The sequence below is a fragment of the Pinus tabuliformis genome, chromosome 3_2 (genome assembly GCF_031772625.1).
Source record: "Pinus tabuliformis cultivar Carrire ecotype Pingquan chromosome 3_2, CPIR1, whole genome shotgun sequence".
Classification (NCBI taxonomy): Eukaryota; Viridiplantae; Streptophyta; class Pinopsida; order Pinales; family Pinaceae; genus Pinus; species Pinus tabuliformis.
Genome location: NC_142302.1, coordinates 878,782,693 through 878,797,577, shown reverse-complemented (window position 1 = coordinate 878,797,577; position 14,885 = coordinate 878,782,693). Strand labels below are relative to the sequence as shown.

The 14,885-nt window shown below is 40.0% G+C and overlaps 1 protein-coding gene across 3 annotated transcripts in view; it reads left to right on the top strand.

Annotated features, from left to right (window-relative positions):
- Positions 1–14,885, top strand: part of GI (gigantea protein (GI)) — a 103,626-nt gene that overhangs the window by 36,475 nt on the left and 52,266 nt on the right. For all 3 annotated transcript variants that reach the window (XM_089417114.1, XM_089417116.1, XM_089417115.1), the window contains exons 3-7: positions 659–730; positions 929–983; positions 1,111–1,253; positions 1,503–1,783; positions 3,678–3,736. In XM_089417114.1, coding sequence (XP_089273240.1) covers positions 659–730; positions 929–983; positions 1,111–1,253; positions 1,503–1,783; positions 3,678–3,736 — 610 coding nt within the window. The remainder of the gene's footprint in view (positions 1–658; positions 731–928; positions 984–1,110; positions 1,254–1,502; positions 1,784–3,677; positions 3,737–14,885) is intronic.

Here is a 14,885-nt window from a genome sequence, read left to right as displayed (position 1 = left end):
CAAGTTCTGATGAGGCAAATACTGTGTTCAAATTAGGAGAAGCACTGCTTTTAAATCAGATCTGGCTATACAATTCCAGCCACAATTACCATTTTTAGGAAAGATATATGTCTTGAAGTTGGAGCAAAAGTAGACATGCTAGCTCTCCTCGCTTATGTAGGAAGAGAGATCATGTCTGTTCATTGGTTCCTTGATTTAACATTTTTATGTACGACTATATTAATTTATACTGAGAACCTGGGATGTAATCAAATCGACAAGCATCTCATTCTTATGGAAGTGATGGTGCTGAGCAAATTTTGATGAGGCAAATACTGTGTTCAAATTAGGAGAAGCGCTGGTTTTAAATCAGATCTGGCTATACAATTCCAGCCACAAATACCATTTTTAGGAAAGATATATATCTTGAAGTTGGAGCGAAAGTAGACATGTTAGCTCTCCTTGCTTATGTAGGAAGAGAGATCATGTCTGTTCATTGGTTCCTTAATGTAATATTTTTTATGTACAACTATATTAATTTATACTGAAATATATAATTATTTTCATCAAAAGAAACTTTTACTATTTTTCTACTAGGGTAGTTAGGATATGTTTTATTATCCTGTGCATTTAAGTTAATGCTTGCAAGTGAAATTTACAAAGTTCTCTTGTTTTGCAGGCAGAAATATTGGCTTACGTGGAGCTCTTTGCACAGTTTACTTCAGAAGAATTCCCAGATGATATTGCTGAGGTGCATCTCCTTGGTTTTAGTCAGAAGAGTTCCAAGATGGCTGTCTGTGCATAGTTGAAATGGCAAAATATATGATAAAGTCCTTTGAGAAATTCTCTAGGGTCTGATGTCCTTAAAGGATTGCTTTAACAATAGTCACATTGCATTGTAAGGGATTTTACTTATTATGCTGAATGAAACTATTCGTATTTTTTGCAGCTAGTGCATAGTCATTATCCAAATGGGGAGGCTTGTCTCTTGGATGATGTCTTAGGTATTTCAAATCTTGTATATTTTTCTTCTCTTATTTGTCAAATAATTTGCTATTTTGCATGGCAACTACGTTTTCAGTCAAGTTTCTAAAGTTTTGATGCGTATGTTTTTGTCATTTTGGCTTCTAGCTATATTTGTCCTTCACCATCCAGAGCATGGCCATGCATGTATTCATCCATTGCTGTCATGTATCATTGACGGAACATTAATATATGACAAGAAGATCCCTCCATTCAGTTCTTTTACTTCTTTGTTCAGCCCATCTAGTGAGGTATGCGTTGTATAGTTGATGTTTTGAAGTTAATTATCTTTCTTTTGTCAGCTATGCAAGTCTCCTTTTTGTTTTTTGTGAGTTCTTGTATTTTCCAGTCAATGACAGTGGACTGACTATTTTTAATGTCCATTTTCACTATTGAAAAATATCATTCCATTGTTTGCCTTTGCCTTTTCATGTGTTTTGATTGGGCAAGGGTCAGGTGATGTGTTATGCTGTGTCTCATGAAAGCATTTTCTTTGGCAGAAGGACTATTCAGAGCAGTGGGCTCTTGCATGCGGAGAGATATTGAGAATATTAACACATTACAACCGACCAGTTTACAAAGTTGATATAGCACAGAAGCAGGAAATGGAAAGGTGTGTTAGTGGGAACAGTGCAAGTACGAGTAACAGCAGAGACAATGAAAATTTAGGTCATTCTATCAGACAGGACCAAGACAAGAAGCCCTTAAGGCTCTTGACCCCATGGATTACAGATATTTTACTTGCTGCACCACTGGGAATAAGGAGCGACTATTTTCGTTGGTAAGATTGAATTGTTTTTGGCATATACTGTAAACTTAATAGAGATTTCTTCTTGAATAGTGATTGTCAATTATTTCATGTGTCATGCTTTTATTCAGTCTCCTTTGTGATTTGTTAAAGTTTTTCATTTAAATCATGAAAGATTCTGCATAATGTATGAATGTCTTGAAATATATGATACATTATTGTCGTAATAAAAGATTCTGCATACAAAGATATAGCTTATAAGCATGTATTGTCATAAGAAAACTGAAGTGGAAAATAATTTCAGACTCCCAAGTGGAAATGTGAAACGGAAAACTAAAATAGCATTTTGAAATGGATGGGTTATTGTAACTCGTGTAGTAATCCAGTTAAAATTGGTGGTAGAGGTTATTCAGAATTTATGCAGGAATTGTATTAATTTTATTTCTCAGAAATCCTTCACTTGAATATGCTATGAGATATATTGTTTCTGTATGTAGTACGTGCCAGGATGTCTAATTTTAAGAAGCAAAATGTTGAACAAGTGGATAGAGTTCTTTAGATGTCTCTTTGAGTTTGTAAAGAGGAAGTGGGAAGACAGAGAATTTCTGTAACGCTTTATCATCTTCCAGAAGGTCTATAAGTTGGAATCATGTTCCATAGTAACATAAACATGAATATTCTTCATCTTCCCATTGGTGAGAATGCTTTAGGAACTTGTTTTTTGAAGTTAAAAGGATATTGAAAGAGCTTCCATATTTAAAGTCCATCTAAGTTTGCAGGGAATTCCCTGCAAGGCTATGTCACTAGGTTTGTCGAACTTCAACCTTGTGGTTTGAAATTCAGTGAACCTAATTTTTTTTTGAGGTTCGGCAAACCTCATCGGACCTCATGGTCAAGCTCAAGACTTCTTATCACAGCCCAAGCTTGTAATTTATCCTTGCAGTTGCCAAGTCCATGATAGCGTTCTTTTTGTTTATTGATGTTGACTTCTTACTATATTATGCTATATTCATTTTAAAGTTAATATATGTATATATATAGAGAATGTATATACAGGAACCTAATGGCAAACCTCATCCAAACTTCATCAAAAAATTCAAACTCAAACTGAACCGAATCATTGTCGAACCCGAACCATGTGACTTAGCGGCAAGGTTGCCTTTGATAAAACTTGTATCTGGGAATGTTCCCAAATGATCAGCATAAAATGTTTAAAAGATATTTGTTTCCAATGCTCCTACACTAGGGAGAAACTCCTAGTGATTTTGGAATGTTCCCTAGAGGACCAAAAAATTCATGAATGATAGGAAAAATACATATGGGGTTCCTACAGGAGAAATCCTAAATGGTCCATCCTGAAACATCTTTATACTTCCACTCCTGCTTTGGTTTTGTGCCACATTAAGTGCTGCCCAACAAATGTCAGATATGATTTTCATTGTATTAGCTTCTGTTCAATCGCAAGAGGATCTTGAATATATCAAATAAAGGTCATTTAGAGGGGATGGGGCATTCCTAAGGGCTTGTTAATGAATGGCTTTTAGGTACCTTGTCAAGGGGACACATTGTAAATGTAAATGAAGTTAAACCACAAGAAGGAAATAATAACAACTGCGCTTCTCCCCTGTACTGATCTCCAAATGAATACAGTTATGTGATTTCTGTGGTATAAGAAACCTATGCATTTCTCTTAATCAGGAGCATTTTTTGATTGCCTATGCACATCTTTGAAGCGGGAATTCGTTAAAGCATAAAGTTTTTAAATCTTCATAATGGTTGAGAACAATCTAGCCTTGTATGTTCTTAGGGATCAGCTTTTATGTACAATGTACGGTCAAGTTTGTTTTCAAAATAGAAAAGAAGTATTTATACGTCCATTTTTCTTGTAAGCATGTCTAACTTTATTGGGTTTACTTTATGCTTTCAGGTGTGGTGGCGTCATGGGCAAATATGCTGCTGGTGGAGAGCTAAAGCCTCCAACAACTGGTTTGTTACAAAACCTTAAAAATTTCATATGCGAATCTGTTATCAATGTTAGAACCCTTCCAGATGTGGTATTTTGCTACTGTAGGAAAGTGCATACTCATATAGGCTTTCATTGTGCAATCTTATATCTTTATGACTTGATAGGCATATTATTATTTGAAGAAGTTGCATGTCAATATTTCAATATTCCCTCATAATCAATTGTTGATCACGTGGGTATCTATTTCTTTCATTCTTTTTTATCTCTGTGTTGGGAGATTTCTGCAAGGGTGCTTAAATCAAAGCTTATGACTAGTGTAAGCATAAAGTCCTTGCCTAAAGAAAAATGAATTGCGGGTAGGATAATTTGGAGGCAGTCAAATAAGAAGCTTTGTACAATGTTCCTATTGTTGTTTTCAGCCATATGTTGCATTATTGACGAGTATTTGTTAATTGAGGCTACAGTGTGGATCTGTGTGCACGGTGCATATAAATAGGAATCGGGTTGTTTGTTTTGACTTCAACTGGTTTGCCTCAGCAATTAGTTTGTTGCAAAACCTTAAAAATTTCGTATTTCAATCCGCCAGATGTAATATTTTGCTATTGTAGGAAAGTGCATCCTCATATAGCCTTTCATTGTGCAATGTTATATCTTTATGACTTGGTAGTCATATTATTATTTAAAGAGGTTGCATATAAATATCTCAATGTTCCACCAGAATCAATGGTTGATCACGTGGGTATCTGTTTCTTTCCGTTTTCTATCTCTTTCTTGGGAGATTTCTGCAAGGATGCTTAAATCAAAGGTTCATGACTAGTGTAACCATAAAGCCGATGCTTAAATCAAAGGTTCATGACTAGTATAAGCATAAAGCCCTATACTAAAAAAAATAATTGCAGGTAGGATAATTTGGAGGCACCCAGATAAGAAGCCATGTTTATTGTTCGTATTGTTGTTTTCAGCCATATGTTGCATTATTGACGAGTATTTGTGGATAAACGCTACAGTGTGGATCAGTGTGCTGTGCATATAAATAGGAATCACGGTGTTTGTTTTGACTTCTACTTACGTGGATCTGCCATATTTATGTCGACTATTACTTGGTGCATGAATTTGTTAACATTCTTCAAGTTTTGCTACTTGACAATGAATTCGGTGTTAGATCCCTGTAATGACAAATTTTATTATCAAAATTCTGTATTAAATTTCTGTACCTGGGCAATAGTATCCTGCAATGAGACAATCAGTTAGTTTGATTCCATTAGGTTTGGAGGAAATCCTCTCAAGAGTTCCTCAATTATCTTTATGAGATTCATGTTTCTAAATCAGGACTCAGAAGTCCTTTAGCACATGGTCATCTTTAAAATTTCGAACTTTGATTAGTATTTTAAGCCAATTTTCCTTTTTAAGTTTTTTCTCATCCTCCATGAGTTCCTTTTCATTTCCATTAGTAATCTGCCATACACGAACATGAAGCCCATCCTACATATACATTAGTTCAGGCATATTGGAATAGATCCAAGAGTCCGTAATGAAACATCGAGCGGAAGATTATTTTTAGATAGGCACTGAAACCAAACAGACACACAAAGTGCAAAGGACACGCAAGAATACCGTTCTTTTCTCATCATTGTCCCCACTATGCCCCCACCGAAAGCAATATAGTATCGCTAGAACCAATGAAGTTATTTGACCTGTAAATTAACTTAAAGTCCCCTTTTTCTTCAAAGTCTCCTTTTTTTGTTTCTTAATATGTATTCTGACTGTCCCCTTCTTTTATTTTTCCTTGTTTTAAAGTTCTAAAAGGGATATATATATATAAATTAGGAAATGAAAGTGTCTTTTATATTAAATCTCCTCTTTTTTCACATAAAGATGATTATTCCTTTAAAAAAATAAAATCCTCTTTTAATATGCTGAAGTCTTTTATTTTTAATGTTTGAAAGTTTGTTTGCACGTTGGGTGGTATACTGTTCTCCACCGATGCATCTTAGTGCCGACTGTTTTCCTGGTTGGTGTGAAATTTTCTTGGAGGCTGTAGCTGATAGACTATCGCGACCTTGTGTAATCTATCTGATAAACGGACACAATGGGTCAAGTGGTTACCTCTAGCTGAATGGTGATATAACACTTCCTTCCATACTGCGGTGGAAATGACCCCTTTTATGGCACTTTATGGATATCATCTGTTATCTCCATCTTGCCCAAAAGTCTATTTCGAGAAAAGAGATGAGATGTTGATTTGTAAGGTGGCAAGAGAGATCTGTTTCAGGTACCTTAACCCACAAAGGTTATGTATATCGGGTCTGCAAGGGAAGAAATAATGGAAGAAGTTTCAGGTGATGATTAAAGGTTCAAGCTAATGGTCCGAAGTTTGATTGTGGCTTATAAACCGTGCAAATTAGGGCCCGGGTTGCCCAACATCCTAATCCACTGACACCTAACCGCAACTCTGGCAGCGCACATGCGAAGGGGTTAACTAGGCGCAGACCCTCGATGTTGAATTGTCAGCGCTTGCCCGACGGTCCTAATTCATTTTGGCACCCGACGAAGGCTGCTTCCGATCCACAGTACACTCTGTCGTAACAAGGTAGGGACCACCCGACAGGTGGTCTCCTCCTATTTGCTTGACAATGCGAAGACATCAGGTATCAGGTAAAGAGGTAAATGGGTAAGTAAGTGATGAAGTTAGGAATTACTCGCCTCTCCGCATAAGCTCATCCCCTGTCATCCTGAGCCAATCTGTGATCGTCACATGTTTCCCACACCTACATCTGTCTCCCGCCACCTGGGCATATATCCCTGTCCTTTGCATAAATCCCCTAAAACCCTAAAGCTACCGCCCGACAGTGATCTTTCATTCCCAGCCAAAGAACCTCTCTCCCAGACAACAATCCAGGATTCCTTTGTACACACTCCCAAAGGTCACGGACGCCCTCCTGAGTCGTTTTCATTCCCCCTGCGGGCTCCAGGTAACCCGACACCCCGACCTCATTGTTTGATTGCTTTTTGTTTTATTCAGAGGGATGAAGCACGCGACGCTTGCAACCCCCAACACCCATGAGGTCAAAAGCATTGGTGTCAGGCCTTTAACAGACACCGAAGCCCAAATAGCTGACCCTGTCTGTCCCTTTCCACTTGCAGACCTTCGTTATGAAATGTTCGCCGACCATGTGAGGAACGAGGACCCATTTAGGGTCATGACTTCTGGGTTGTACTATCAAATTGCCCCTCTAGTCCATCACCTCCTTGAATTTGTAACTTGGCTGGCTGACTCTTATCAAAAGGAGAAAAACTGCTTTGTTTCTACTTCAAGGGTGGTAATCCTTGAGATAACCCCCCTCTTAATCCAGAGAGCTCTCAATTTCCTTGCATCTTCCACTATGTACACATTCACTGATGTAGCCCTAGCCGGTTATTTCACCGCACTCCCAACTGGAGAGCAGCAAGCATTCCTGGAGCAAATTCTCGCTCCAGAGGTCAAAACCCTGCCCCCAGACATTCAATTTCCATTAACTCTCTTTAAGACCTCTATTCGACCGGCCTTAGCCGCTGTCGCTTGTCTATTAGGTGAAGACACCACCTTGAAAATAAGCAGGGTTGCCCTAGGGTGTTTGCATAAGATGAAGCAGTCCCAGAGTACCTTTCAACTTCCATTCGTTTCCAATTCAGCTACTTTAGAGTCTCCTCCTTCTTTCGCTACTACTCATTGCTGTTTTACTTGTTCCTCTATGCCCATATTGAGGAATTCCAATGTCTCCACCTAGATGTGTTTGCTCCCAATAAAGAGAGAAATTCATTCTTTGACTGGAATATCTTTGTAAGGAAGAGGCCAGGTTTGGGTGGGTACTCTCATTTCCTCTCGTCTTTCATGGTTATTGCTTACCAAATCACCCATGGAGTCCCACCTCCCAGAATCTTCCCAGAGCAAAAGGAACTCCTCCAACTCCACGAGGAAGCTGCCATTGGAGACTGGTACCTCTATGAGGACCATATAGAGATTCGGGTTTATGGATGTGAACTCCCTCCTTATCATTTGCCAGTGTTTCTGCCAATGAGGATATTCGCCCTTGAGTTCATCAGGCAAATCCTCAGTGTTGACCTGCTCCACTTTGTACCGACCAAGAAAGGTTACATTTTTAAAATGGGATAGCTGGTAGGTCCTTTTGTGATAAGTACCAGACAAGCCTTCAAAATAGTTGAGGCCCTGCTCGAAGCCATGGAGTTCGAGAAAGGACAAATTTGGCATTACAATCCCCGAGGCCTCCTTGCTCGGAGAAGGGAAAAGATTAAAGCCTCAACTTATGTGCATGATCCTAAGCCCAAGGTCGAATGGAAAGCTAACTTTGATTCCTAGCCTCTTAATACAGAAATGGAGACCGAGTCCCCAGTCAGCACAGACAAAGCACAAAAGAGGATTGTTGACACTTCAAAGACAACTGACATGGAAGAAGGACCGGTTCATAAAAGGGCTAGAAGTCAAAGGCTAGAACAGGAACGAAATAGGAACAGGAGGAGGAAGAACAGTGCATCCAGCTTGAAACACAAGTGTCTGATAACCCAGGTTTTCAGGTCAACTTGGAAATACCACCAATTGCCTCATCAACATCCTTGACCGAGGTAGCTGTCCCAGAGTCCAAGGAAAGCCTTTATGCTGCAGGAATAGGTTGGTCATAGGGCAAGGTCATCCAAGTAAGAAACAGGATAGAAAAAGAGAAGTTACACCAAGAAATGGCCTCCAAAATCACCCCTTGGCACACTAGGGTATTAACTGCAATGGACTTAGAGAGGGAGGAGATGAAAATCAGATTGAAGCATCCATCCATCCAAACCTTGCCTTTTGGCTCCCAGTTCCAAGATTTGGATGTGTCTATGGATTTGACTAGTGTCCCTCTAGCAAACAAAGTCAACCTACACAGGCAAGTGGGAGAGATGTTGTACAACAACATCAATAAGCACCAGATGACCATTAATAGTGCTAAGGTCTATATAGTGGAGCCTCATGGCATATGACGGGAATCAGGGTGTGTTTCTCGGAATATCAAGAAGAGAAGATGAAATTTCAGATCACCATGGGGAACAAGGCAAAGTGTACTCCAGTAGGGAAGGGTACCATAGTCTTTTAGACAGAATCGGGAGAACGGTTCCATGCTACAAATGTGCTGCATGTACTAGGATTGGGGATGAACTTACTTTCCGTGTCACAACTACAAGGCAAGGGCCATGATATCTACTTCATAAAGGAGAAGGTATACGTCAAACACCCGAGCTGGAAAAAGAAAGTGTACATCGAGATCAAAAGTAATCGGTTGTATAGATTACAACTAGAATCACCAATGGCACTAATAGGCAGTCACGGAGACAAGGAATTGAATGAACTATGGTACAAAAGAATGGGTCACTTGCACCATGGAGCTCTGAGAATTCTCAAGAGCACTGTGACAGGAGCTCTGGATCAGAGTACGGAACGAGATGATGTATGTAGGGGATGTGCTCTAGGAAAGTATGCCAAGGCAGCATTTCTTAGGAGCAAACATAGGGCCAAGAGTGTACTAGGATTGATACACTCAGATATCTGCGGACCTATGTCCATCAAAGCTCTCAGTGGTGTCGACTATTTCCTTACCTTCATTGATGACCACTCAAGGAAAACTTGGATTTATTTTCTGAAAACTAAGGATGAGGTTTTCTGTCGATCCAAGGAGTTCAAGGCTTTGGTGGAGAATCTGACTGGGAAGAAAATAAAAGTTTTGCGCTCAGATAATGGTGGAGAATATGTCGATAAGGACTTCACTGATTTTTGCACTAAGGAGGGCATCAAAAGAGAGTGGACAACTCCCTACAATCCGGAGCAGAATGGGGTAGCAAAAAGAAAGAACAGGACTATTGTAGAAGCAACTAGGGCATGATGTATGATCAGGATATGCCAAAATTCCTGTAAGCGGAAGCATGTAAAACAATAGTCTATGTTCAGAACAAGACTCCTCATCGGGCGTTGGGCAAGATTACTCTAGAGAAAGTCTTCATAGGGAACACACTTGAAGTCAGTCATCTCAAGATATTTGGGAGTTTAGCATATCGCCGCATACCTGAAGAAAAGAGGAAGAAGCTGGATCAGACTGCGGAAAAGGGATATCTGTTGGGACATAGCGAGAATGCTGAGGCATACTGAATCTATCTTCCAGGGAGCAGGAAGGTAGGAGTACGACAAGATGTAAAGTTCATGGAGGACTGGGCTTTTAGAAGATCTCGCGAGATGCATTCCGAGGAGTAGTCGAAAGAGAAGCCGTTGGTTAAGCCTCTTCAACCAACAGAAGCAAAGAATTCTTCCTCAGAACAAGAAGATTCTCAAGATGAGGAGGAGGAGCGAATAGAAGCACCTGCTGGCAGAGGAAGAACTAGTAGGGAACTTCATCAGATTTTGCGAGATGCAGAGGACTTCATCGGTGTGCCAAGAAACAATAAGAGGGAGCGAAAACAACCAGATAGATATCAGGCATTAGTAGCTCAGGATGGAGAGCCTACCAGTTTCAAAGAGGTAACTCAGCATCAGGTTTGGCTAGATGTGATGGTAGAGGAATACAACTCCATAATGGTAAACGATATCTGGGAGGTGGTGCTAAGGCCTCAAGACAGATCAGTGGTAGGTTCAAGATGGATCTACAAGATCAAATACACTGCAGACAACAGTGTTGAGAAATACAAGGCCAAGTTTGTGGCTAAGGGGTATGCTCAAAAAGAAGGGATTAACTATGAGGAGACCTTTGCCCTGGTAGCCAGGTATACATCTATTAGGATTGTGATATCTCTTACAACCCAGCTGGGATGGGAGATCCATCAGATGGATGTCAAAACGACATTTCTGAATGGGGTAATAGAAGAGGAGGTATATATTGAACAACCAGAGGGATTTGAAACTCATGAGAAGAAGTTTCATGTATGCAGATTGAAGAAAGCCTTGTATGGGCTCAGTGTTGCGGGGGAGCGCCCCCCCCCCGATCCCGCTCCCAATCCGCGCTCCAGGCGAGAGCAAGTTGGGAGCGCACTCCCGAATCGCTCCCGAAAAAGTGAGCGATTTCGGGAGCGCGCTTCCTAAAAAAAACGCTCCCTGCTTTTTCGTGAGCATTTAGCCTTTTTTGCAAATTTTCTTTTGCAGTAATGTTCCAAATGCAATTTTTTTCAAAGAAACAAATAAGTTTTGAGTGGGGCAGCTTAATGATCAAGCCTATGGCCCGAGTATTGATATGCGATTCATGGTAATGTTAAATTCTTAAAGTAAAAGTGACATTCTCCTTAATCTTCATTTTCATCCTTTTACTTAAATTTTTAACATTACCATGAAATGACTCAGGTTGTTTGAGAGTGGTTCCGATCTCATTGGATTTCATATGGAGAAAGTAGAATTTTAGATTTCATTCAAAATCCAGCAAACTTATCAGTTTTTCAGGATTTCAGGATTGCAATGTTTCCATTGAATTTTGTCATGTATTAGGGTATGGAACTTGTATTTAATCAAGAGCACCAATCCCTCTATGTATCTTGATGTTAGTGACATTGGTTGTCGAACTCCTCTATCATGACCCTCCTAAAAATGTATGCATCACTCAAACAAAATCTTGACTTGACATGCTATGCTTTTTCTATCTTATGTTAATGCTTAGAGGGTGATATTAATGACAAAGATCCCTATACAGATACAGAGGTAATGACAAAGATACCTCTGGATATTAATGCTTAGAGGGTGATATTAATGACAAAGATCCTGATTTTCCAACAAGACTAAAAAAATAGACATTTCTCGTGGTGGCAAGAGGCCCAAGCATAAGCAATAGATAATAGATTTACTTTTCTTTTCTAGTTTTTAGTAGTTTTTATAAGTATTGACTCTTTCATATTTATTATGATATTTTTTTAAACAATATATGACAATTTAAGTTTGAAGTTGGCAATTATAACTCATTGGTAATGAATTATGAATATGATGCTTCATGAAAGTTGAAAGTTGTTTCATTTCATTTTATAACATTTCATTTCATGTCAGATATTATTTGTTGTAATGGTTACACTTAGCTTACAAGTACAACTTTCGTGATCAATGATGATAAATGTTATATATTGAATTTTGAAAGCTTGAAACTTTAAGATTGATGAATCATGAGACTCAATATGTTGTATGTTACTATGTTACTAACTTGTGGACGTGGTTGATGAAGATTATAACTTCTAGATGATTGTTGTTATATGGTTCAATCTATGTTTTTTTATATCTAATTCATCATTCTAAATGTTTTTGTTGACATATGTTTTAAAATATAAAAATATATATATATATATATATATATATATATATATTATATATATATATAAAAACGCTTCGGGATTCGCTCCTAAACTAGGAGCTTTTGAAAATGTCGCTCCCGCACCCATTTTCGCTCCTGCTCCCCACTTTCGCTTCCGCTCCCAAGTAACACTGTATGGGCTGAAACATGCACCAAGAGCATGGTATGGTTGAATAGATGGCTATTTGCAGAAGATGGTATTTGTCAAGAGTGACGTGAATCTGAATCTCTACTATCTGGTTCTAGAGAATGAGTCGCTAATCTTAGTATTGTATGTGGATGATCTCTTTCTGACAGGATCATCCAGACTCATTGGGGACTGCAAGAAGAATCTAGCCACAGAATTCGATATGAAGGATTTGGGACGAATGCATTACTTCCTAGGTTTGGAAGTTTGGCAGCAGAAGGGAGAAATCTTCCTTGGGCAAGGGAGGTATGCTATAGAAATCTTGAAAAGATTCGAGATGGAGGACTGTAGACCTATGGCTACGCCAATGATCACCAACTGGAAGAAGATTGATGCATCAGAAGACAAGGATGTCGATCCCACTCTATACAGGCAGCTCATAGGTCCTTGATGTATCTGGTCAATACCGGGCCAAACATTTGCTACACTGTAAACACCCTCAGTCAGTTCATGGTGGAACCAAAGAGGGCACACTAGGCAGTAGCCAAACATGTTCTCAGGTATTTACAGGGAACAGTCGATTATGGGCTCTTGTACACTAAAGGTAAGGATATCAGTTTGAGTGGATTTACTAATGCAGATTGGGTAGGAAGTTCAGTGGATCGGAAAAGTACCTCTGGGTACTGTTTCAACATTGGATCAGGAATGACCTCCTGGTGCAGTAGGAAACAGAAGTCTGTGGCTCTGAGCTCATCTGAGGTAGAATATATGGCAGCAAGCATAGCTTCGTGTGAGGCCATATGGCTTAGAAAACTGCTGGTGAACCTATTCAGAAAGAATATGGAGGCGACCAGGATCATGTGCGACAATCAGAGTTGCATCAAGCTCTCTGAGAATCCAGTGTTTCATGATAGGTCGAAGCATATTGATATTCGGTGTCACTTTGTCAGAGACTGTGTCCAACGAGGAGCTGTAGAGTTGAGCTACACTCCTACAGGAGAACAGGTGGCAGATATCCTCACCTAGGCCCTTGGAAGGACAAAGTTTGACTACTTAAGGGAAAAGATGGGGATGGTGAAGAACCCGTTTTAGAAGCAGAAATGGGAGTGATAGCAACATGGATGCAGAGGGAGTTGCAGTGCGGATGCAGTGTTGGGAGAACGGACTAGCTGCAGCACAGATGTAGAGGGAGTTGCAGTGCGGATGCAGTGTTGGGAGAAAGGACCAGCAGCAGCATGGATGCAGAGGGAGTTGTCGTACAGATGCAGCAGTGGTAGTGGTAGAGCCATGGGCAACAGTACAAGATGCAACAATGTAGAGGATGATGGGCAGTAGGCCTAGCATCAACACAGGGACCGATGCCGGATGATCAGGGTGATGCTCAGTGAGGAGTATTGCTAGAGCACAGTCCTCGCTAAGAGGGAGTGTTGATTTGAGGTAGCATTGGATGTGCTCTAGCCACGAAAATTGGTGGAGAGGCTAAGGCACATGAGATCTCCAATACACATAAAGGGTTTGGGCAGATCCTAAACAGTTTGGGAGATATTAAATTAATCAATATTTTTAATGAAATCCCTAAGTCTAAACCTAGGGAGAATAAAATATTAATGTGAATTAATACAACACTGTGTTAGAATGGTCCAAAAGTCATGGATCAAGCTAGATCTAATCTTAGCCGTTGATTAGGGACTTAATCTTGGCCGTTGATTTGTCAATGAGAAAAGTATAAGAGGAGGCTTGAGGGTCACTTGGAGAACACATTGAGGGAGACCAGTCAGTTCAATTTCTGGAGCGGGGTTAGCTGAGAAATTGAACCAGTGGTCTGGTGAGCAGTCAGGAGGTAACACGGAACAAAGAGATGGGATCAACCACTAGAGATCAGCGCTGAGGCAGGAGAGGCAGACACAAGGCATTTTAGGCAGACGCAAAGGCAGCAGGACACTGTGCAGTCATTAACTGGGCCTACGTGGGTGACGCAAAGAGGCCCAGGGCTGACGCAGTCAAGCAGGGGCTGACGTAGAGGGTCTAAGAGCCACGCAGAGGTCAGCTGGGCTGACGCTGGGATTGGGAGAAGTGCTGGAGAATTTTTTTCTCTGTGGGTAAGCCAGTTTGGCACCTTGTTGTACTGAAGAATTGTTGAATAATAAAAACCTCCCTTGCTGCACCGATTTTCCCACATTGGGTTTTTCTGGGGACTGTTGTCCAAAATAACTGTGTCAATGTGTTGATTCTTGTGCATATGTTTGTTTCTGTATTACGGTGTGATATCTGCAGCAATATTTATTTTAATGTTTATTGAAGTAATTTCATAAATAACTTATTGTGGAATAAGTAGGAAAAATAAATTAGTTGCTGCAGTGATAGAATTTTCACAATGGAAACAATGGTAGATATTTCCAAGGTTATTTCGAAAGAAGAAGCCAGAGCTAAAAGGCTACAAAAGGAGGTGGCAACTTTTGATGGCAAGTTCAATCAGCTCCTTGAAGCCTAGGTTACCTAACTTGTGGGGAGCCAATGGAGAGTTGTTCACACAGGAATTATACACCCAGAAAATGACCGAGATTAAAAGCTTGATGGGTGCAGCTCCCGAGAAAACATCGGTCCTTAAAGGAACAACCATAACGAATTTCCTTGAGAAAGAATTTCGCCTTCTCGAGATGGTTAGGGGTATCTTTGAGCGAAAACTGGATTATGCAGGGGTGA